Raw genomic sequence first — 24,391 nt, 5'->3', positions numbered from 1 at the left:
CACATCTTTTGAGTACCTTAATTATGTGATGAAAAATAAAACATTGTTTTTTATTTGTGTTTCTCAAATGAAAAGGACAAATGCATTTCTTTCACGGATGAATTTGCAGGAAGGTATTATAACCCAACATGTCAGCAGAGCTTTAAATAATGGAAAGAAGTCTTTTACATGTGCATTAGATACAGGAGGTTGGGACCTGGGTCCAGAGTGAGGTTATCTGGAGCTTTCTACACTATCTGCCCTAGAGTGCTCATTCAGATGTTATCTTAGACTGGCATAGGGTGGAGGAAGTTCTTTGACACACATTTATTATTATTCTTTTCTCTTAAAGCAATGGTGTAGATCAATTCTTAGAGCTAAAGTTATCAACATTTTTGTTATTCAGAAAAAAACCACTAACAACACAAAGATTGTGTTAGGCATTTTAAATACGGGGGTCATCTAATAATGCTGGAGTCTATCAGCTTGCTAGAACATAATTAACATTTAAAATGGTAGTCAGCAAAACAAAACAAATCTTGAACTGTTTTAGTTTTAACTGTGTTCAGAAACAGCTGTCAAGCTTGGTTCTTCCAACACTGCATTTGCCAACACGGTTATAGTTGAAACAGCTGTTGTTTGATTTCATATACACTTTGGGCACTGATTCCTTTTTTTTCCTCTTCTCCCCCTTTGCCCCCATGACTGGCTGGGCAAAAGTTTGTAATAAAAGAACCTGTCTTGGAAGCTCTCAGCTCGGTTTCGACATGTTTTACTGCAGTGTACCACTGCAGGCTATGCTCCTCTCTGAAAGCAGGTTCCTACGTATTTACAAGCACGAGCACAGGTGAGGCCTTGGGCTCCTCCTGGTCTGCACAGTAGCTACAAACTTATCAACCACCAAAGTCTCTGAAGATTGAAGGGCGTAATTTCAACAAGGGAATAACTGGAAATATCTTTTCAAATAAGTCAAATATACCATTTTCATAGTTGCAACTAAGCTATATTACCTTGTATCAGGTAGAATCCAGTAACTGTTTGCATTTCACTTTGCTTGTAATAAAAGACAAACAGCCCCCTCTAAACCAAGGGGATTCACATTACCTGACCTTTGCTGCAGATGAAAGCAAGCAGACTCTCTCACCAGAGTTCAGCTGACTTGCTCTAACTTGTTGGCCTGCAGCAGCAAGGCTCTAAGCCACAGCTACGCTAATTCAAAACAACAAACAATATTATGATGTTTATAGTCTTGAAAATAAAAACTGCAGATCAAATGAACCCATATAAAATTCTTAATGCAGTTATAATGAAATGATTGCTAGAAGCTTTAGCCTCTGCAAATTCTGAGGACTATACAAGTTCAAAAAAGTTTATTACAATGTTTACCAATTTTAGTTTTGGAAGAGTATATTGACATTTTTGCCAGCTATTTTAGTTGGTATTTTAGTTCAGTTTTATTAGTTTATAAGATGTCAAAAGCAAAAAATGGCTTCATGGTTCTCATTCAGCACACAGAGAACACATGGGTGCTTCATGCACAATACTACAGGTAGTGTCCAAAAATTAATATAACAGGTTATCTTTGGTGTATCACACTGCAGCATGCAGCAACAACAACAGTATTTTTCCTTAAAAGAAATCTAATTTTCATGTCAATAACCTTTAAAAACTGAATTCAATATTTAACAAGTCCAGGCAGAAAACAGCTCCCAATCCTTAAATACTAACAAAGAGGAAAAAATCCCCCAAAACCTAAAAAATTGTTTTTAAGAAATGAATACACCCTAAAGCTGGTTTAATCACTGTTTCTTTGAAAATATTCTCTTTCTCACCAGGCTGTTCTCCTTCCAGGCTTCTGGGAATTTCGGTCTTTGCTTCTCTCTAGACACCAAGACTTGCATATCTTCAAAAGTGGGATGGTTTCCGACTTCAGTCTGGAAAGCCATCTGGTACTCTGGCACAGATTCCCCTGTTAGCAAAAGAAAGAAAGGGGGAAAAAAAATCAATCACAGATTAAAAGGCAGAGCAAGGGCTTTGAGTTGATGAAAGGCATTATCAAAGTTGCTGTCTATCGAGATGTTCCCCACTTTCCCCAAAGTCTAACTTCCAAAAAAAAGCTGAATTAACTGCAAATGAATTAAGTGCTGTTCAGCAACCTTTCAAAGCATAGCATCCTCAGACTTTACTGGTTCAGTGGCACATTTGGAGTGTCTTGGAGCCTGAAGATGACACCTGCTTTCTGTGAAATGCCACTGACTGATTATATTCATGTACTTCATTCAGGAGGAAGCCCAGCAAGATTACAAGCCTCTGCAGATAAAGTACAGCTGTTTGACTGTAGAGAGAATGCTGCATTTTAGATTCATTCTTGTAGTTTGGGAAGAAGATGGTGGATGCGGCACAATCTCATGTGTAAATTTTAAGCCTACTTCCTTTTGGTTTGTGTTACAGGTATGGAGGCTTTCCCTGAATTTTCAATGTCACTCTCATAAATATGTATGACTGACTAAAGGCTATATTAAGTCATAGTGTTTTTTCATGAGGAAAAGTCTGAAAGACACTTCAGGCACTTCTGTCAGTTCTAAGAACTGGAAACAATGCCTTTGCCATCAGTCTAACTCTCGATGTTTTTAAACTCTGGACAATAATAACAACAACAATAACGCTCAAATGGCACTCAGCACGAGGCCTGCAAACCGCCTGAACAGGTAATACCAACCAAGCCTTTCAGCAGGAAGCACGCCTCGCCCTCAGACGCACTGTCCTGACAAGCACCACCTCGAACACTAGATGGCACCGACTTAATGGCAGAAGCAACTGAGAAACAACTTCCCTTCTCCACTTCCAAAAGCTTGGGCTCGGGAGTAGCTCTGGTTGTTGGTGCCACTTCCTACTACTATGGTTTTCTCCAGTTCTTTTAGTTACCTGGGAAGAGGTCTGTACATCTCATGAATATCTCCCAGTAGATAAGGCCCAGCGCATACATATCTACTTGTTTCAAAGCAGATTCACAGTCCCTCAAGTTCACTGCTCCTTCAAGCACTTCTGGGGCCATATAGCGGATCGTACCAACCTGAGAAAACATCAGATCAAAGCTTCACATCAGGAAGTAATTTCCAAATTCAATTTAGTTTTTTAATACCCTATTCTGCTTGGTATTTTCTACAGTTAAGGAAAACACAGCTCGTTCCTAATCGATGTCCTCAGATTCTACATTCTTACCAGTCTAGTCATAACAAAACCCTTCCCCTACTCTGTCACTTTTTTGTATGTACCAGAACAAAATTATTTTGTCCCTTAATGTTCTCATATGAAATATGATACAGTAGAAATGTTTCTTTTTCCTGAAATTACACTATTAAACACCAAGGTATGAATCATAATGGAAGAGGATCCTGCTGAATAGAAAACTTGCTCTCTATTCCTGGACTGTCAACAAGGTTCCACCCTACATCTTCCATAGTCAAAGGTTATTAACAGTCTTGGAAGATACCTATTCATTTTCACTAGGACATGCGTTAGATTAGAGCACTTACACATCAGTACTTGTAGGACAGGATTTTGTCAAAGGACTATTCCACATCCCTGCATTTTAACCAGCAATTTCCCTGTTTCTTTGTTCAGTATGGGAAGATCTAGGAGGAGCTCTTCTGCACTAGGTATTTTCAATTTAGCACTTGCTTTCTAAGGGAGGGTGATTAACACTGTGACACATGTTCTTTGAATGAAATACGAAGTTTTTCTGTAAAAGCACAGACAACAACTACACTGAAACATTAAACATTCTTTGTTTAAAACAGTCTCACTGTATTTCAGTAGCCTGTATTAGATGTCAAGCAGGACGTGCAGAACGTGGTATGTCACCATTTCAGAAAAATTAACTCCAAAACCATGAAAGAATGTTTGGTCTTCAGTTAGCACTTGCAGTACAAGACTGAAGGGACTTCTACCACATAGTCACAGAGAACATGGCAACCAAACCTACCTTGTGTCTTCTCATATCTCACACAGAAACTTCAGTCTGCCAATCTATTGCCTTTCAAAATGGCAGGTTTGTGTTGATGATTTTGAGAATAAAACCAGTTTCTTCCTATGGAGGCTTCAGCCACTTCTCATCCGCACTGCAACCAATGCCCATTACAGAAATTGTACCACCTGAACATTCATCCAACCATTTGTACTTACCTCACTAATGGCTGCATTGTCTTCCTCACCTGGTCGTACCAGTCTGTTTCCAGTTAACTTCATGGAGAGTCCAAAATCACTGATTACACATGTTCCATCATTCTTTACCAGTACATTGCGGCTATTCAAGTCACGGTGGGATATTGCAGGTTTGTAATGGTCTATTTGGACACACAAAAGTGCTCATTACTATATGAGCAATCCTACTGTTTGGCAAAATGAGAGAACCTCATTATGTCTGCTCAGCTATTATAAACAGAGAATCAACTTATTTTTTAGAAAACTGATGGTTTTGCTTCTTTACAATGAGCTCCAAAGTAAACTATGTAGAGAAAACTGACTGGCATTGAGAGTTTCACTGTATCTATGTGGTATATTAGGCTACTGTCATATACAGCTCTAATGTTTGCCAACTGCCTTCTTCCCAAGGCATATTTCAGCATGATTTTGGCAGTGGAGACATTGTGTACTTAAACACAGACCTGCTACCACAGCCCTAACAGCCATTCCAAATACTCTCCATCATTTCCACACTCCTGTGTCAAATACAGCACCAATTATTTACATTATGATTGGAATTACCATTGGCACCTATTCAGAAGATATGCAGACAATATTATTCCAGAGAGTCTGAGCATGTTAATGTTCTAGGGATCTGATCTTTTCCAAAGAATAATCTCAGTTGTTCATAGTTTTTTATTTTGTTAGTAAAGCAGCCAGCAGTATAGAATTCATTTTACTGTGGAATTTATCCTACTCCTTGAGTTCCTTCCTAGCATTCACAGACTATGGCTGTCTCTCCTTTATGATGGAAAACTTACACGTTTTCTGGCTGCTAATGGACACACCTGTCTGCACATTTCAAAACAATGGAGTTAAGATGATAGCTGCAGTTTCAATGGCACATAGGACTACTGATTTGGGTATTTTCAGCACTTTTAATAGCATCTTTAGTTGTCATTCTTTGCTAGTGCTCATGCTTAACATTTGAGATATATAGTTTGGAATTTTAATCCAAACACTAGCACCTTAATGTAGATATAATGATATCAGCCTTTTATTTACTGCCAAAAACCTAACGTTTCAGTGCCAGGCCATATTCTGCAGCCTGATACATCACAGATCTCAGAATATCTACTTTATAATTATGATACTTCAGCTGCTGAAATACTGGCTGAAGCATGCATGCGGAGATATAAAGATCCAAATCAGTATGTTGTCACAGCTAGTACTCTAATAAAGTACCAGAAGTCCAGCAGTATTGTCTGTACACAGCAAAGACTAGGCCCAAACCTCAGACAAAAATCCAGAGACACGATAAATAAAACTACAGTTGGGTTAGAAGATTTAATTATATTGTATACAGTTCACACACAAACTAAAAATTGCTTTGGTGATTTGTTTCCGAACTGCAAAACAGGCACAACACCTCATCTGTTTGCCCTCTGCCAGAGAGCCAGACAGTGCTTCAGGTCTTCAGTAATCTGTTGCCATGACACAGCTGCACTGCACAACTCTGCCTCCTCCTCCTGCTTCTCTCTGGGGCTCTCCCAGCTCGTACTCCATGTTTTCACACAAGGGTCACAGACAGAGCCCACAACACGGGGTTGTTCAGAAGGAGGGAACATATCAGAGGTTCTGAGCAATCTCTATTTGCATTCATCATTTCCTACTCACAGTAGAAAAAAAGAAAGGCTGGAATCTACTACTGGATAGAAACAAGAATATACTGGAGATCTTGGCATCCCTTCCTGGCCTTACCTCCTCGAGGCAGTTCTGTGTGCAGGTACGCCAAGCCCCGAGTTATAGAGTGTGCCAAACGACAAGAGCTCACCCAGTCACTTGTGTGGAGACTCAAATATTTGCACAAAGAACCCTAAAAAGAACCCAAAAAAAGACAAAACAAAAAACATGGATTAAAATCATTGTCCAGTAGAGTAACTCAAAATCTTTTGGAGACTCAGTTTTATTCACAGCTTCTAAAAGGCATAAACCTGCAATGCTTATGTGTTTACCCACATATTCTAAAACACAAGATTTGACTGAAGTTTCATTAAATTCCAGTGCTGCCATTTCGTTTGTCTAAAGTGGAATAGAAATTTTATGACAGAATAACAGGGATTGCCTCTAGAAAAAATTAAATTAATTATAAAAGTCTTGTTGCAGAACAGAATAAAGGTAACTGCAGATGTAACAGCCTGGGTTTCTAAAAAGTGGGATTTAGACCACTATCCCTTACAGAGTACTCAACATCTCTCACTTGCTATTATCTATTTATGCATCAAAACAAGAACACCCCAAAGGCAATTCCAAATAGGAGTGAGTCCACATGCACTGAAGAAACATGGAAAAAAAGAATGCCATGTTCCCCTTTTCTTGAAAGGGCAGTTACATGTATAAAATGGGGGATATTCTAGTAGTTTATCTTGAAATCTCTAAGCAAACCAGAAGGAAGTGTGCCAATTATGATATTAAGATACTCTAGAAACTGAGACTGCTATCCAAAACCAGGGCCAGACCCTGCAAACTGTGACACGTTGGATGCACCGTCCCCAATGACAATATACTTAAACAAACTAAATCCTCAAGCATGAAGAACAATCTGGCTAACTCTGCATGCTTGTTATATTTTTTAGGACTACAAACTACCCTATTTAAGTCTGTAATCTTAAAGATGCACCAATGCGTAACATCAGATGCAACTAAATACGTATCATTGCAAAGTAAGTTTCGTAACATTTGGTTCATAAAATTTGGTACGAATCCCTCTAGAGTTGACACTTGGGTATGTTACACATGCACAATTCAGATGGAGGCACACAGATACCAGAATTTAAGTGACCAAGGTATTCAACATTTTTTTAATCCAGTACTAAGACTAAAATCAAGTTCTTGACACTTCTTAATAGAATCATGAAAGTCTTACACCTTTTCAGACCTAGTCTGTGCAGAACAAGGAACCCCTAAATAGGCAACATCCTTGGTGAAAACACAGACTGAATGTCACTCATGCAAGCTCACACAAGTAGTTTTTCATTGTTTAAAATGCTGTTACATGAACTTCAAATAGATTCTGTAATACATAAAAAAAGCTTTGAATCCACCTAGAAATAAAGGAATTGCATATTTTTCCTTATTGTTTACAGATTTTTAAGAAATACAAGCACTCTTATTAGTCTCCAAATGTCATCAGCTTGGGTTTTTTTCTTGGCTTAGCGGGTTGAGATTCCAGCCCATTCTAATGAAGGCCACAGGACTGTTGTCATGACGTGACTGGGAAATACTCACTGTATAAAGATCTTAAACGAGCTTCAAGATCTTTCTGCTGCAGAGCCTGCCCACTACCAGATGTTTTTAAAGCTAGCTGAAGGCTGTGGTTTTATGCTTTTAGTGAAGTTCAATAAAAATGATAACCAGGAAAAGTTTTAGAGAGATATATTTGTAATTAAGACTATCTTGTTAAGAGTCACAAGTTACATGTTAAATTGGGGATATTTGTTCTGATTACAACTTTTGATAAAACTGGTATTTTTAACAGAGATTCTATTCGTGTTCTACAACAAATTGTCTGTTGTTCTAAAAGGACATGAGTGTCTGACTACTGGGGCAATAATTCTGTGGCTGTTACATATTTCCTACTATGTCATCCCTCACAACTGACTCCCTTACTGACCTACTACACCTCAGAGTCTCATCAGAACAGCATGTTGGTTGATACTCTTATGGTTCCTTTCACTTGTCTATTTCCTTTGATCTGAAGGCATGTTTGGATAAAAACACAACCTGGGTCAAACCTATCTGTCTTGCTTTCACCATCAAGAAAAATTTTCTATGTAAAAATGCCCTGGTTTGTGTGTTCTTATTTTCAGGAAGGAAAGTATTTTGAGGGAGAATGATGTTTTGGATGGGGAATGTTTCACCTGCACATCTTGTATTGGTTAGTCCTTATTGAAATCAGATTTATGGCTCCAGTTTGAACACTGCAATTCTGTTCTAGCAGGGCTGCCACAGAAGGCTTCCTTTTCTGCTGTTAACTCCACATACAGCAGAACATCTGCTCACTGAATTACAGATCACACTGTGCATTAATTACACCTGCTGTGCACTTTTTCCAATGACTTCCAAACAACCAGTGCATTGATTTTAGACTAATCTTGCTGTTCTTAATACCACATTGGGAAAGAATCTGATAATATGATGTCATAAGCTTCATCTGTACATTTAATCAGCTCATTAACAGAGCCTGTTTACATAAGCAACAAGACACAGTTTTCAATCAAATTACATTTCAACTGAAAATCCTTTCATTCAAGAAAACAGCAAAACCTGTGAAGACACTTATGCTGTGCCCTCCCATGAAAAGAATACTCACTTGATTTTACTTAACTCAATTACATGAAAATATGCCAGTTTTGTCAGAGTCACATGCTTTGCCCCTGTCCATCTGGTATGGGCACGACCGACCTTTTTCATGGCTGCTTCTAGTTTCTGCAATCTCTTCTTAGATGCCTGTCTCTTACAAGCTGACATGATCAAGTGCATTCTCACTTAAAAGCTTCACTTAAGACACTGTTTATGTATTTGTGCTTTGTTGCCTTCAGTTTGTATATAGTGTGTACGTGTGTAAATACATACCTATGTTTAAGGTATGTGTTTACATGGGTGCATTTAACTTTCAACACAAGCATATACATAGAGCCTAAAAATCCCTAAGACAGGCCATCATTACTCCTACTTAGCACTGTTCTGCTCCTTTTTGCGATTCAAATAAGCAGCTTTTGTCCTACTGCCTCCATAAAAGATCAGGCTTCAGCCATCCCCTTTTACACCTTGCAGGAAATACAATATGAGTTTGCTTACTTCAGACCAAAAAGCTTGTTTAAAAAACCATTATTTAACTAATTACTACAGTTCTTTCCCATACACAGGCAAAAAAACCCCCAAGATAAATTGTGGCACAATTTTTTGCATTTTCATATATATAACCCCCATATACATTTTACGATTTTTCATGAAAGCTACTCACATCCATACTGCATATTTTTTAAATGTTTCTGTTTCTGTATATGTGTGTACACACACAAAACATTAAGTACCCTAATCCATGAATTTGAGAAATGTAAGCATTCAGTTAGCTGAGAAGATTTGAAGATATGGTTCCAGAAAGTAAGGATGCCTTCTTAAGACATGTCCTACATCATCAGTATATGCCACAGAAAGCTTTAAAGCAGAAAACAGGATAAAAAGGCACCATGATTTATACTGCTACGAAGTAGTTTGACAACAATCTTGGATCTACTACATTTCACTGTAAAAAATCCCTCTGTTTACAGCTATTGAGTGAGGTCATAAGACAGAGAGAATGTCTTAATATTAAGAAATTTTTAATTTATTAAATTATTTTGAAGTAAAAACAACTTTTCAAATTCTGTCTTTGAATAAGGACAGAATTGACTAAAAAAACCTTGCACCACAACCAAGAGCAAATACTCCAGAGCTAAGAATTTCTAAGACTACATTTGGTAGCACTAACTGGGAAATCTAAAAGGTTATTACAGTAACCCACAATAAGGTGCATTAAAATTGTCATTTATATGGATTATTTTTACATTACTGTGCAAGAAGCACCACCAAAACCTAAAGTACATCCTTTTTATGTGGCTATTCTTAGGATTCTTAACCAACCCAATTGATTTCTTTGAAGCACTTACATTGGGGTAATATTCCATCACCAATAAATATTCCATACGGCCGTCTGCAGTGAATCTCTCATCCCCCACAATGAAGCGGGCGATATTATCATGTTCCATCAGTGGAATCCTGTAAATGTTCCTCTCATTGACAAAGTTCTGACGATTAGCAAAAGAAAATACTTTCACAGCAACTGGACGTTCATCTAGGGAACCTTTGTACACTGCTCCATATCGTCCCCGGCCAATCAACTGCAAAAAATATAAATAATTAGTTCACTAAATAATAAATGAAGACAAAACCCAAGTTTTCACTCTACAATAATTGTATGCCAACTTTTATCCTGACTTATACTGTAAGAATAGTGAAGATAGTGAATATTTTGTAATAAAACCAGAATTAGAATGCTGTCATGAAAGCTATTTTGGAGCTGGAAACCTCAGCACAAGCCAACACAGGTCTTACTAAATTGATCTATAGTCTGAATATCCAGTAAATATATCATAAATAATCTATTCCGTACTTTTATATACAGAATCAATAAAATACATGTGTTCTGTGCTGCTAATTCTCTTACTAACTTTTGCCTACTAAAGATTTACGGCTTTTTACGTGATCAATTTCATTTCACTCCATAGATCACAGACATCAGGCGAAACATTTTTTGTTTAGGACAGTTTATAAGCTGTACCTTTCAGGTTAGTAATAACAAAATATGCATTTGTAGCGCAAAATAGATGCCAAAAGAGGTAAATAGATTTTAACAGAAAGAAGTAATTAATTCCTGACTACCTGTGAATCTTTATTCTAGCTCCCAGTGTGTTAGGCAGTCTTCAAGAATGGCCTTTCACATCTCCATAGTAACTGCAGAAGAAAGATGCAATCTCTACTCTAAACCAAAATGCACAACCACCTTCAGGAAGAGCCCTAATTTCTAAAGCTCAAAAAATTCCAACTACATTAGAATTTAAGTACCTATTTAAAATAATTTTCAGGAAGACCCATACATGAAACTGTAAGGATTTCATGAGCCTTTTTTTTTTTTTCTTTTTAAATACTTACAAATGGAGGAGGAATAGAAAACAGAAGGGATAACAAAAGTAATGTTTCTAAAGATGATATAATTGTTTTATGGGAAAGTTTTCAAAAATAAAGTCTCATTTAATGAAGAGGCTTTTGGTTTCTCAGTGCTTTTATACCACTGGGTCGCAAAGCAGCAGCAAGTCAGTTCAAGGTACAAACCTGGAATGTAATCTACCCACAGAGATGTCAAAAAGCAAGCCCAGGTTAAAACATTTGTCCTGCAACACCCTGTGACTGGGGGCGAGGGGTCAGCTCCTTAGGATACAAGAAACAGGACAGAAGACACCATAGCAGATCTCTCTACCAACTTTCAGACTTGGAGAAAGTCACTGCTTTCTCCAAGACTGCATTATCAGTACAGGTGCTTTCATCTGGGGCTTTGCACACACCTACAATACACATTGTTAGACTCTTGTAAACTGCCTCCAGTACTATTTTGTTGGCAGAAGACACCCAGTGTTCTTTGCTGATCAGTCTGCTGTCACCATTAGAGCAGCTCACACTGCACGTCTGCAGTCTGCATCTCTAGGTGGAGTTTCTACTGGGAAAAAGAAGAAAAGTACCACTCTGCATCTCAGTCATTCTACTCATTTTTTTCCTGGCTAAAAGGTTTTAAAAATTCCGTACGTTCCATCAAGCATACCAACTGGTAGCATAACATTTTGCAGTTTTGTGATGATACATCTAACACCAAGCTGAGCATAAAGTTCTGGTTGGCCTCTAGTTGCCATGGAGATAGGTAAGACTGATAGATAACACTGAAGAATGACTACACATAAATGCACCACTACTGAAATATACTGCCCTATCTGCAGTACATTCTATATTCCAAGAGTGTTACTAAAGAATTTCAAATTCCTACAGTAGGACACTGTACTAAAAGCAAGCAGAGTCAAGCAAAAATAGATCTTTTGATGCAATGCTGAAATATAGCACATTCTAACTTCCCCCACTACCTCACAGTGCTTCTTTTTTGTTCTCAAGGTAAAACAATTTCTAGCTAATACCAACAACATTACTAACAAAATTAAACAAAATGTACACGCAGTAACCCTTTTTTATTTTAATTTCTTCTTGAAACTGTGATTTAGAAGAAAACATTACAGGAGCATTGACACATTCATTTCTGTAGCTATGCCTGGGATATGACCACAAGCATTATATTGAATAAAAATGAAGATTAAGAACTGAGTTGAATATTTACCTCTAACAACTTCAGATTATCCAGATCCAATGAGGGCTCTGATGCTGCTGCCTCCATCATGTTCATACTGTGCAAACCTTGTTTACGGTCTCCTGGGGAAGAGGTGACAAGGAAATCAGAGAGTTTCCTTTCTGGACATGCTCCAAGTGAAAAAAATGCAACTTACCTGGGACCTGGCAGAATTACTTATTGTAGGCAAGGATGTAACAAGTAAAAAGGAGTCCTGTAAAATCTTCTCAAAGTCAGCAAAATGAGCAGTGAAGGTGCTGATAAGCTACAAACTACCTGCTACACAACTATTTTGATAATTTAAAGTCACTGGCAAAAACTATAAAGCATGTTCACCACCTCACTTAAGCTGTGCTGAGCAGAGGATTTGTGGAAGAAAAATGGGTCCCAAAATGGCAGCTTAGAGAACTCATTACTCTCTCCAAACTGTTATGAAAGGGATATCACCATAAAATGTCAGAGAGGAGAAAGGGGAGCAGAATTATGTACAAGCAGGTAATAGGGAGTGGGGAGAACAGAAGACCTAAGTATAACTTTGAGCAATAGCCAAATGAACAACTGAAAAATAACAAAGGCAAGAAGATTGTCAATCCCTACCTGCAAGCATCCTGTATCCAAAGAACAGAGCAGCTATCAGAACAGCCAGTACAGACACAGATGCCAGGGCAATAACGATGGTCTCATCTCGATGAAAAGAATGAGAAGAATCTAAAAGCAAACAAGATGAGGACTATTAAATTGTAAATTTGAAAGAATAAACACTATAAAACATGTAATTGTTATTACAACAATGAGGGGAAAAAATGTACTCTGGATTGCCAAACATCACACTAAACTTTTTTCTCTCAAAATCCAGGGATGGCAAAAGAGCCAATCAGCTCAAAACCAGCTGGGCACACGTTCACTGGCAGCTTTTCCCGGTCTGCCCTTGCCCTGTAGAGAGAGGCACTGACAGCAGAAAGTGATTCTTCCTTCTATCTGGCAAAGTTCAGCCCTGCCATACAAGGCCAAGTTGATGCAGTTCTGCCCTCCTATCTGTGCCTTGATCCAGTTTCTGGTATGCATCAGGTCTGTAACCTTTACAAGGTTCTTTTGTTGCTCTTCCCAGGACAAAAATCTCATGAATTTGCTAATTGGGCTGCAAATATGAGGAATATTGAATGTTTCAGACTCAAATACCTACAACATACGTAAGTCCACTTACGCATATATTTCAACATACTGTGGGGTTTTGATTTGTTTTGTGTCAGTGCTCAGATAATTTTTGGCATAATTCTTACTTCTTAATACACAAAAAGAGGTATCTCTAAAGACTGCAGCAGGAAACCTGACGCAAAACCAAAACACTAAACAAAATTAAATAAAACTAGTTTTATTGAGCCTGTTGTAAAATAGCACTTGATTTTTTGTCAGAATGTGAGTATCTTGCTTTTTCAGGTTTTCTTGGTTGGGTTTTTATTTCCCCAGAGAAGGAAAATGATTTCATGAAAACATTTGTTAGCGCCTTGAAATGCTTCTCCATGTCAGACCCCAGTCTTGCTTCTCGCAGGCATATAAAAAATCCAGCCACTTTAATATAAAAAATTATTAGTGCAGATACTCTTCTGATGTCAGAAACACTGGAATGTGGTGCTACAAGACCTCATTTACTTTGGCTTCAAAACCAAGTTTGGGAACTATGTTTAAACATGTCTTATATACTGCAAAAAGTACTCCTAAAAAGACTGTAATGAGATCTAACTACACTAAAACCACAAAATATAAAATGCACACAAGACTTAAACATTGGATAAACTTCTAGGTGAGACTGAAATATACTTTATCCCAGTCTACACTAGCTGAATAAACTGACAAATTCACTTTCCTTGAATTGTATTTAAAAGAAATTCAACATGATTCACTGCTTCAAATTCCCAGTGTCAACTGTCATTTTTACATAACCATACCAGTAAGGGGAAATAATAAAAAGCTGGTAAAACAGAATGCCAGAGAATTTCAGCTGTGACAGAAGTATGTGAAGAATCACCTATCAAAACCCACATGCAGCTCATATCTGATACCTTTATTTATCCTTTAAATAAAAGGGGGGATAATCACGATACCATCAAATTTAAACTTGTTCTGTTGAAAGAAATACCATCACTACTGGTTTTGGTCAAATAAGTTTCACTAAGAAAATAAGTTATTGCCATAGAATGCTAATGAGGAATATGAGCTGTGACTTTCATAGTGAGAAGATTAAAAGATACACATTACAATTGTCATCTAAATTATGAATTCAAAACATAGACATACATATATATTAAAACCCACAACATCACAAAGGAAACTGTTACATCATACAAAGCTATATGAAACATGACAGAAGTGTAAGAAGATGAGTAACTGCTGGCAGGGAAATGGTAGTTTTGACTTTCATATTTTTATGAATGGAATTTACATTTTATCAGGTTATCTTTTAAAATATATATTAAATGTGGTAGCTTTTGCATCAGTTCAAGACAGTGCCTAGCATGTACTAAAAAGTAGCAGGTTTTGAGAGACTGACCTTTTTGTTATAATCCCAGCTGTTATTTTCCTTGACTGCACACAACTAGAGCACAGCCATTTGCTACCTTCCCATCGGTAAACAACCAGCAATCATTTCCACCACTGTTTGCCAAATGACATCTGATGCCTAAGTTTGATTGCTCTTCTTTAGTTTTCTATACAATCAAAGGCTTAACAACATGCCTCATCAGGAGCGCCCTCCTCCACCCTGGAATGGGATTTTGCTGTTCAAGGGCATCCTGAGCAACAGTTCCTCTGAAGCTCTGGCTGCCTTGGCACACTCCCCTTAGAAGCCTGTGAATGGTGTCATTCTGCAGGCTGAAGAGATACCAGAAAATCTCAAGATAACATTTTGTTCCCATTAGCAGCTGAAAAACACAAAGTGAAAAAGGATTGTTTCTTTCTCCTTCCTTGATGGACCATCCCCTCTGCGGGCTTTTTCTGTTTAGTGGGTAGCTGTGCAACCACCAGGTAACCTCACAGACCTTCCTGGCCTTCAAGAGGAAAGAATGCTTTAATTTTTTTTTAAACAGAATTGTTTCATAAGAATCTCATATTGGCTTATCTTGAACTAATTTTCAATTCTTATGAATATTTAAAAATAACACTGTCAACATTCCAACAACCAAATCAGTCCTACAATGCGAGTTACTACTGTCAGGGTGATGAGCAGTATCTATAAATTTAAGAATAAATACAGATTTCTTAGTAAGGGTAAGTGAGCATCTCAATGGAGTGATAACATGCAGCTCAAAACAACATGAGTGAGTAAAATGCTGTGTGTGACAGCCAGTCATTTCCCAGCAAGGACAACTTCTACAAGCAAATGATACTAATCTACACTAAAAGGGAAGCACAAAAACCCCACAATGACAAGAGGCCCAGACAGCTCCAACCTACCCCCCCAAGTGTTATTTCTATCAACCCTCTACCTGCTTTGTAAAACAGTAACTTTGGATGTTTTCAGATTATCAATCTTTCTTACACAGAACAAAAAGGATATGTCACTTATCAACCCAGTTTTCAAACGTTCCAAAACTTAAGAAAACTCTTATTAACTCACTAATTTTATTAATCCTTCTCTTTCTTTGGATATATTTCATCTTTAGTCTTTCACATGATACTTACCTTTAAATGCCTAGCTAAGAATCACATAGGACCTCTCAAGGCATTTGCAGAGGCTCATATTTCCTCTTTTATCTACTTCTAAGCAATTCATACATGTTTTTTATATACATATGCACAAGAGTCATACTTCTCTTGGTATTATTTGGAGTTGCGTTTTAACTAACTCCCCAAAAAACACATCAATGTAGGTCAATAAAAGTAATCGCTAACCTTTAAGCAAGGCACTTTTGAAATAAGGATGTAAAATGTACATGCTTTCTTCCATAAACTTACAGTCTGGGCCAAAACAACCATGACTCATCATGATTAGGACAGTCATTATGAAAGCTATGATTTGATATTACATTTTTCTGAACGAAGACTTGGGTGGTCTTAAGCTGTTAACAACCCCTCCCTCAAATCAGTGGACTCTGCTTTTCAGATCTAGTTGCGAGGACCAGACACCCTGCCCTACAGCTTCACTAGTTTTTCATCATGTCACTGTACAAAGAGACTTTAAACATGCGTAACAACCACTCAACAATCTCACCTGAATTTTTGGAATCATTACCAATATTTGGGTATTTAGTGACACATACCAACTGATTTAAAAACACTGTTTTCAAATCTTAGACTGGGAGTGCTGGTATCTCGGTATTATTCCCAAACCAATGTATTGCATAAAAAAAGCAATAGCATAAAGAGCAGAATTAGCTGCAGACTCTAGAAAATCCAACAATTAAGGAGTTGACTGGTGAGCTAAACTCTATGTACAGTTGTACACAGAAGATCTTGTCAGAGCTTCCTCAGATTTACGTTACTGTAACTTAAAGCAAGGCTAGTGCAGGTGCTTGTTTCACTGCTATTTGTAAGTGTGACTTTTATTTCCAGCTTCAACTTAGGCTCCCTGATCTACAAAGAAATGTGCCACAACAAAAAATTAAAACCAACAGAAACTGCTGTGTTGGGGTTTCAGGAGTTCTCCTGGGGTTTTTTTTCTGTTTAAAGGAATTTTCCTCATACGTGTTGCTAGGGGGACAAATTTCTGGGTACTTAAGAAAAACAAAAGACCTACCCATTGGGGGTGGGGTGCATCTGGCTACTCTTTTGTTTCACCTGGGTGTGTGGGCAGTCGGTCTCCGGTGTTTGGACAGAGAGAGAGGCTGCTTTCTTCAGCTGCTTTTCCTTCTGCTGGAGAAACCCCGGGATCCCAAGGCCGCCATTCCCTGCCCTGCTGGGAGCCGGGCTGTGGCCGCCCTGCCCCCGCTGCTGCTTCGAGCCCTTGCTACGTTGTAGCCCTGCTCACCCTGCCTGCCCGACCTCCGAGGGGTTCCCTGTTTGGATGCATCTCGTCTGCCACCCGGGATTTGTGCTCGTCCCTGCCGTTCCAGCCTGCTGTTCCCGAGGGTCCGGCCGGACACCGGGATCGGCTGCCCAGGGGTTTGTGAAGCCTTTGTTCCATCCCTTCCCGGGATCCCAGGGCACCGGTGCCGCGGGTTTCCCGAGCTCGCTCCGGAGCGCCCCCTGCAGCCGCGGGGGAACCATCGCACCTGCCCTGCTCACCGGGAGCCGCCAGCGCCCCTGCCGGCTGCGAGCGGAACTGCACCCGAGGGGAAAGGGCCCGACAGCCGAGAAGGCTGGCACTGGGTTTGTGTTTGCTGTTACTGCCATAGTTGTTGTTGTTTTGTTTGACTGGTTATACACATATAGATATATAATAGTTAAGAACTGTTATTCCTATTTCCCACATCTTTGCCTAAAGGCCCTTGATTTCAAAATTATAACAACTCGGAGGGAAGGGGGGTCGCATCTGCCATTCCAAGGGGGGCTCCTGCCTTCCTTAGCAGACACCTGTCTTCCAAACCAAGACATGCTGTAAGGCCCAGACAACCTTAAGAGCCAATTTCTTATCCCACTAGGATGGGAAAGGGAGCACTGCTCAAAGGGCTACTGCCTCTACAAACAGCAATGCAAAGGCGCCATGTGGAAGACACCCAGCACGAACACACTTCTGTCTTGAAACATTTTGCCAGGAATTCTGATAGCAGTCAGCAGTTTACTGAAGTCTACCAATCCCATCACAAAGAAATATCACAGCAAACAGCATAAATCCTTTTTTTGTCTTTTGTAAGTAAGAAAAAGAAACAAAGCACAACTCGTTAAAACAGAAGGACAACCTCCTTCTGTCTGGGGAGCAGCTGGTAACCAACAAGCCACCATTCCCAGAAGCGTCCTGACCTCATCATCAATAAAGAGCTTGTTTTCAGGTTCCAAAAACCCGAGTACAACAGCTCCTGTGTATGGAGAAGGTACACACAAATAACTGGGAATGTATTTCAGAGCGAACCGTGAAGAGAAATGCTTCTAGTATTCAGTTAGAAGTGAGTCATCTGGCTGAACCCAGCCCTGCACTTGGGACACTCCCTGCAGGCACTTGTATCGCATTAAACATTTCTCTCTCTTTTCTCAGGCATTGCTGCCGTAACAGTTTCCAAGCATCTATACAATATCTGTGCTAAATTAAGGTTTGTAGATTAAGCTTCCATACTGCCACGCATGGAAGTTGTCAAACTGCTGCCTTCCTAACCTTCCCCAGGAATGACACAGAATGAAGAATACTGCCAGCGCTAATGGTATCAGGAAGAATGTTTTTTCTTCAAAGTAACTTTTCCACTATAAACATGAGCTTGTAATATTAATTAATGCAAAAGTATTCCAATCTGTGCCTATGCTTGAAAAAACTTTTTTATTTCTCTGTAATCTAACTTTCAAAAATTAAAGCCTCTTTTGTAGGCTTCCTGTTTCCATACTTCAAAATTAGAGTTTATCCTATGACCAAAGAATGTTGTGAGAAATCAGAGAAAACTGAGACAAAGCCAGGTAACAACAGCCAATGGCAAATGAGTCTGTAAATACAGAGAACGCCTTTCTGGGAGCCAGAAAGGGGATGCACAATTCTTCTATCTTCCTTCCCCTTCAGCAAGTGCTGTGAGGCCTGCAGACAGGAGGCTGCTCTGGATAGAGCACCAACTAACTCACCACTGCCAACGTCATGGTGTCAGTTCAAGCACCCACATCTGTGCTCTTGGAGGTAAAATATTCCAGCCTGGATGATGAACTGTGAGGAACCCAGGCAGAGTTCTCATATTTCCTACTTCACCATTTAACACATTGTTTCCCTAATACTATTACTGAAATGAGAAGGTATGAAGCAAATGGAATCGGAAATGAGGACAAGGAAGGCTAGTCTCCTCCCTAAGGCAGCTGAAAGCTGTCCAGAGAACTTCTCTCTACCCCTACATCCAAGGTGCTACACTGTAATGGCCAGAGAGCTCCCTGGGACATCAGAGAGGTCACTATTACGATGAGACGTCTTGAGACAGCCGTGAGAAAAGGCAGTGAGTGTTAACCAAGCTGGAAAACTAGGAATCCCAAGAGGAAAGATTTGATTGTATAATTAAAGGCTGTATCCCAACACAAACACACAAAAGGATATGGCCTTGAAACTATGCAGGCAACGATATTGTTTCCTTCTAATATTTGAATATGAAACCTTAGGCTTTTGAATGTTGTTTCAATGCTATATATTTACAAGGTTGTGATCATATAATAAAGGACATTTGCACATAAATTTCCACCAGATCTCTATATTGCTATTAAAGCTTTTCATTCCACTTTAAGAAATCTGCCTGCTCTTCATGTAAATGACTCACAGCTGTGTATCTGCCACACAGTAGTAAATAATTCTAGAAAATGTATGTGTGTATTTAAGTTTAGAGAAGCATTGTATAAAAACATTTTAGACAAACATACAATTATTCTATATAATCAAAATCAGTTAAAAAATAATTACGTATGTTCCCACAGAATTTCTCATAGCTATATATCAAAAGCCAAGTGGTCTTAAAGCCAAGTGGTCTTTGATAGGTACCAAAATATTAACATTTTTTTAATTTCCCATATCACATGTAGGTAGCAACGTTAGTCTCGAACACATAAGGAAAACACCATCCTTTAACCTTCACAGCACAACAGTAACATCTGATTCTTCAAAACAACTACAGCTGTATGGACTCTGATCAAAGTCAGTAAAATTACAGAGGGATTCAAAAGATCTGTCCATACAGATCACTTTTAAAAGAAGCAGAGTCTTCACGCCATCCTACAACTATTTCTTTGATGTGATAGATTCAATATGCTCATTGCCAATCTGGTGCAGAAGTTGCCCTTCCATTAAGGAATCTCACTGATACTGAGGATGAGATCAGAAGGAAGAGGGAAAGCTTTCGGTTCCGTCACCAACGCAGCATGACATGGAAGGCTGCAGTGTGGGGGCAATGTGGCCTTCAGCTGCAGATAACTGCAAATATGCTCTGCAGCTCAGAAAGAGGCCTTTCAAGTGTATTTAATTCAACTTGCTTTTAAAGTCACATTTCTTTTCATGGTGGCCCTGCACTATTTTCATGACAGTGATAAGATCTCGGTCCTTTGAAAAAACGTCCCATTAGCAATCTTTTCCAAGGGCCCACAGACCTCAATCATAATCTGTTTATCTGTTTTGTCTACACAAAGCTTGTATCAAACATGTCCTTGGAATTCTCCACAACTAGTAAAATTTGCATCCCTTACTGGATTCTAGCAGCACATTCCAACTAAACCAGAACACCTCATCAGGTCTCTTCTCCCCTCCTCCTTTCTGAACCATAATCAACATTTCTTTCCAACCAAGTGACCACCGCTTCATTCCTGATCCACTGTCCTGCAGCAAGAGAGTAGAGTCTTCATCACATTAGAGCAAATGACAAGAAAGCCCCCGATACAAACACTATGCCAGAATGACCCAAACTATTTTATGTAAATCCTAAATTCATTCAGTGCAGGGAACAAAATGTGTAATGAAAGAAAAAAAAAGTAGAGAACTTTTAACAAAAAAATACATTAGTAGCCTTTTAGATACCAGGGACATAGGTCAGATTATCATACAATGACAACAAGAATCCCATCTACACAAATTTAATTAAAAGCATTTAAACCTGTATTTTTAGTTAAATTGGATCTACAGGGTTGGAATACCTTTAAATTACGGTCTACAGACATTTAGAGTGAACTCCAGCAGGAGCTGTTCCCAATTTTCTATTAAATCTATGTATAGTTGAGAACGATGAAAGGAAAAAAGAGCATTTCCTAACAACTTCTGGTACTGACCTGAGCTTTTATAGGTGCATGTTTTAAAACAACTATTACCCTAATTCTGTTTTATGAACCCATGTATAAGAGGTAAGGTTGCATCTTTTCTGTAAGCATTTGACAAATTATTAATAAAATTAAGATCCATGTCCAAATTTTGCAATACGATTACAAACTGTTATCAACGTGTCCATCTTCAGTTCTTAAACTGAAGTTAGGGTAAGGAACCACTCTTTCACATAAAAGTTTTGGAGGCACTTGAAGGCACAATGAAGTTAGGAAGATAATTTCTGTGGAAGAGGACTGAGCACGGTGCACACGCAGATGGAAAACACAATGGGAACTGTATTTTTTGTGGGAGATGGTGCAACATTCTTTAGCAGAATAATCCTGCCAATCCATAGCCCTAGGGCAATTTTCTTTCATAACTGAAAATGGATGTTTTCCCTGGACTTAAGAGCAAGTCTCTGGTTTCTGGTCTATTGGCTTAGATGAAACAGATAATTTGCACTTGTTTCCAATCATTCCAATATTTGAAGAAAAGATTTAAAGAGTTACCAATGTGTTTCCACTTTGCACTCAGCATCATCACGTTTGACTGACTTTAACTTTTTATATAAAATCTTATATACTTATTGTCATATGGCACCCTTCAGGACACATCTTTTCATGTTTTTCTCCGCATCAGGAGAGCTAAAATTTTAATGCATTTTTCACATAATTGCATCACTGTGTGGAACCTGGACTGTCAGAAAGCACCAGTCTCTCATGAGACTTGCAGTAACATCAAAACCTGGCAATCATGCATCACAGATCCCATCTGCCTCCTCAGTGAATGCCTCAAAACATCAAACAGCTTGGGCTGTAAAATTTATTTCACATAATGTGCTCCAGAGGAATCATGCTACAGCTAGAAGTCAGTCATCCATGATGGCAGAATTTCAGTGGGCAGATCTCTCTTCAAAAATCTGCTGCTGGAAAAAGCCATTTGGATTTGAGCTTTGTCTCCAAGAGGAGGAGTCCCTCGCTGCCCCTGCAGCCAGGCAGTCCCAGAGATGGAATCCCTTCCACAGTCCTCCCTTCCTCTGTCCTCCTCCAGTGTACTGGCTGCCACCAAGCACCCAATCCGGAGCCAGGCTATGGGGTTTAGATTGGCTGTTTTTGTTCATTTTGAATACTGAGGGATGCAATGATACATGAAACTCAAAAATGAAGCATGAGTAGTAATACCTTTGGCAGGAGAGTGAGTTATGAAATCCCTAACTACTCTTTCTTTGATGACTAGATAAAGAGAGGTGAATTAGCAGCTTGTCACATGTGTGCAGAAGAAATTAATGAGTTCATAAAAACCCAACAAAACTTCTCTTTCTGCCTTTTCTTCCGGGAGTTCAGGCCTCTTCAGTATAATTTCTAACACTACTGAATAGAACCTTATAATCATGATGTATGTAAAAAAAATAGCAATCCAAACACAAAACTAAATTTAGGTTATTCTTTCTGAAGTTCCCTATATACCAATAAATATTTGATTACTAGAGAGATTAAAGCAATATGTTGCTTCTATAGTCAAACTGGTTTTGAGTACACCTCAGCCTTACCTCAAGCTAAAGAGAAAGCTAATTTGAGCACTTAACAACATACTGGGGACATCTCCCATATTGAAATATAAGTCAGAAAAAAAAATTTTAATAGAAAGCCTGAAAACAACATTTACATTATCCCCTTATATTCATCTTGGACCAACAGGACTTCCTGCTTATCAAACCAAATGGTAACACCAGCTTTAACATAATGGCACACTTCCAGCCTCTATAACGCACAGGGTCAAAAACTACATGTGCTGCAATGGAAAAAAAAGAGTACTTCAGAAAGCCTCTTTAAAGACATTTGAAGTTATTTTAACTCCAACAAGCTCAATAGCTACGTATTTCGTATCAGTAATGTTCCCAGGCACTAAAAATAGAGCCCAAAAAAATGACATCAAAACACTGAAATGCCTGGTTTTATACGGGTGAGCAAACAACCAACCCCCCAGATCCTTCAGAAAAGGCAGCTCTGATCCCATGCGCTGCATTTTTCATGTCTTTAAGAGTGCTGAAGCCCAGGAATGCTGTCTACCCATCAGTCATGCTCCCCTTGCTCCTACAGAAACCCACGTTCCCCCCTTGCCAGCCATTTCCTTGATGGGAAGACGAGCCAAGCCCAAGCAGTGTGGGATGTCTGGGCCTGTCCCAGCAGGTTCTTGCTGGGCACACCCTGGAGGAGTGGGGGTGCCTCTGTTCACAGCCACAGCACAGAGATGTGGTGCTGCTCCTGCCTGGTCAGGAACACAGAGCACTCATGTCCTGTCAGTAGAGCTGCACACCTCTCATTGACTTCCAGGAATATTTTTTATTTTCTTGTCAACCTTAGCAACAGGCAATGAAGAATGAACTGATTTAAAGGACAATTGTACTGGGTGTTTATTCCAAAATAATTTCCCTAAGCATGCAATGAAATCTGAATGATAGCACAATTTTAGGCAACCAATCTGTTTCAAGTATAAGCCCAAGATCAATACAAACAGGGTGAGAATGAGTTTTGACAAAACTTTTCATTACACTTTTGGTTTTATGTCCTAGTATTTCAGATGTAATACCCTAAATCAGCTTAATATTGTAATCCTCAAGTGTAATCCTCAAGTGTAGCAAGTATTTTAGTACTAAAACTTAACTTTTCCTACTCTCTTTAACTCAAGAATATATTTCTATACTTCTAGTACAACTCAGTATAGCATACATTCTTGTATATGAAAGGTTTTGTGATTTTAAATTTGAAGGCCTATGCTACAGAGTTGTAAGTTAAACCTGTCTGATATTTTAGAAACATTCACACAAAGACTGTGTTAGTCTGGCTAATGCAAATTCAGACAATGCCTGCAGTAGTCCAAAAGGTATGCATCTGCTCTAGCTCTTGCTACAAAGGTTTAGAAGGACAGAGTAACATGAATGTACATGTCCCGTTTTTCCATTAATCCTACCTGCTCTCTTATTTTCTCCAATCATCTTCTCTACATGGCCATACAATTTCTAATCTTAGCAAAACCTTTTTCTAGGATATTCAAAAGATTCAATATTTTTGAATATATTCAATATTTTTGAAAATATTCAAAAAGATTTTAGAAGTCTTCTGTAATTTAAAGATAACAATAATAATTACGTTTCTCTATGCTCAAACATCGTACTGGTTGGTCTTACCAGGTATTTCCCAGATGAAATGGTTATTAGGAGGATGTGAGCAATAAGCAGAAAGTGGGAGGTTGGGACCAGACAGAAATCCCCCTCCTATCTTGCTCCAGGGTGCCTGAGGAATGCAGTGAACAGTGAAGATCTCTGCTTATCTTCTTCAGGACCATAG

At 38.8% G+C, this 24,391-nt stretch overlaps 1 protein-coding gene across 2 annotated transcripts in view; it reads right to left on the bottom strand.

Annotated features, from left to right (window-relative positions):
* BMPR2 (bone morphogenetic protein receptor type 2) overlaps positions 1-24,391 on the bottom strand; it is a 108,394-nt gene that overhangs the window by 12,977 nt on the left and 71,026 nt on the right. For both annotated transcript variants that reach the window (XM_048308730.1, XM_048308729.1), the window contains exons 4-10: positions 12,749-12,859; positions 12,143-12,234; positions 9,876-10,106; positions 5,926-6,040; positions 4,165-4,325; positions 2,905-3,052; positions 1,812-1,948 (exon numbers count right to left, since the gene is read on the bottom strand). In XM_048308730.1, coding sequence (XP_048164687.1) covers positions 1,812-1,948; positions 2,905-3,052; positions 4,165-4,325; positions 5,926-6,040; positions 9,876-10,106; positions 12,143-12,234; positions 12,749-12,859 — 995 coding nt within the window. The remainder of the gene's footprint in view (positions 1-1,811; positions 1,949-2,904; positions 3,053-4,164; positions 4,326-5,925; positions 6,041-9,875; positions 10,107-12,142; positions 12,235-12,748; positions 12,860-24,391) is intronic.

The sequence above is a fragment of the Corvus hawaiiensis genome, chromosome 7, assembly GCF_020740725.1.
Source record: "Corvus hawaiiensis isolate bCorHaw1 chromosome 7, bCorHaw1.pri.cur, whole genome shotgun sequence".
In the NCBI taxonomy this organism is placed as follows: domain Eukaryota; kingdom Metazoa; phylum Chordata; class Aves; order Passeriformes; family Corvidae; genus Corvus; species Corvus hawaiiensis.
The sequence above is the reverse complement of the archived record's forward strand: the minus strand, read 5'-3'. Positions and strand labels throughout refer to the sequence as shown.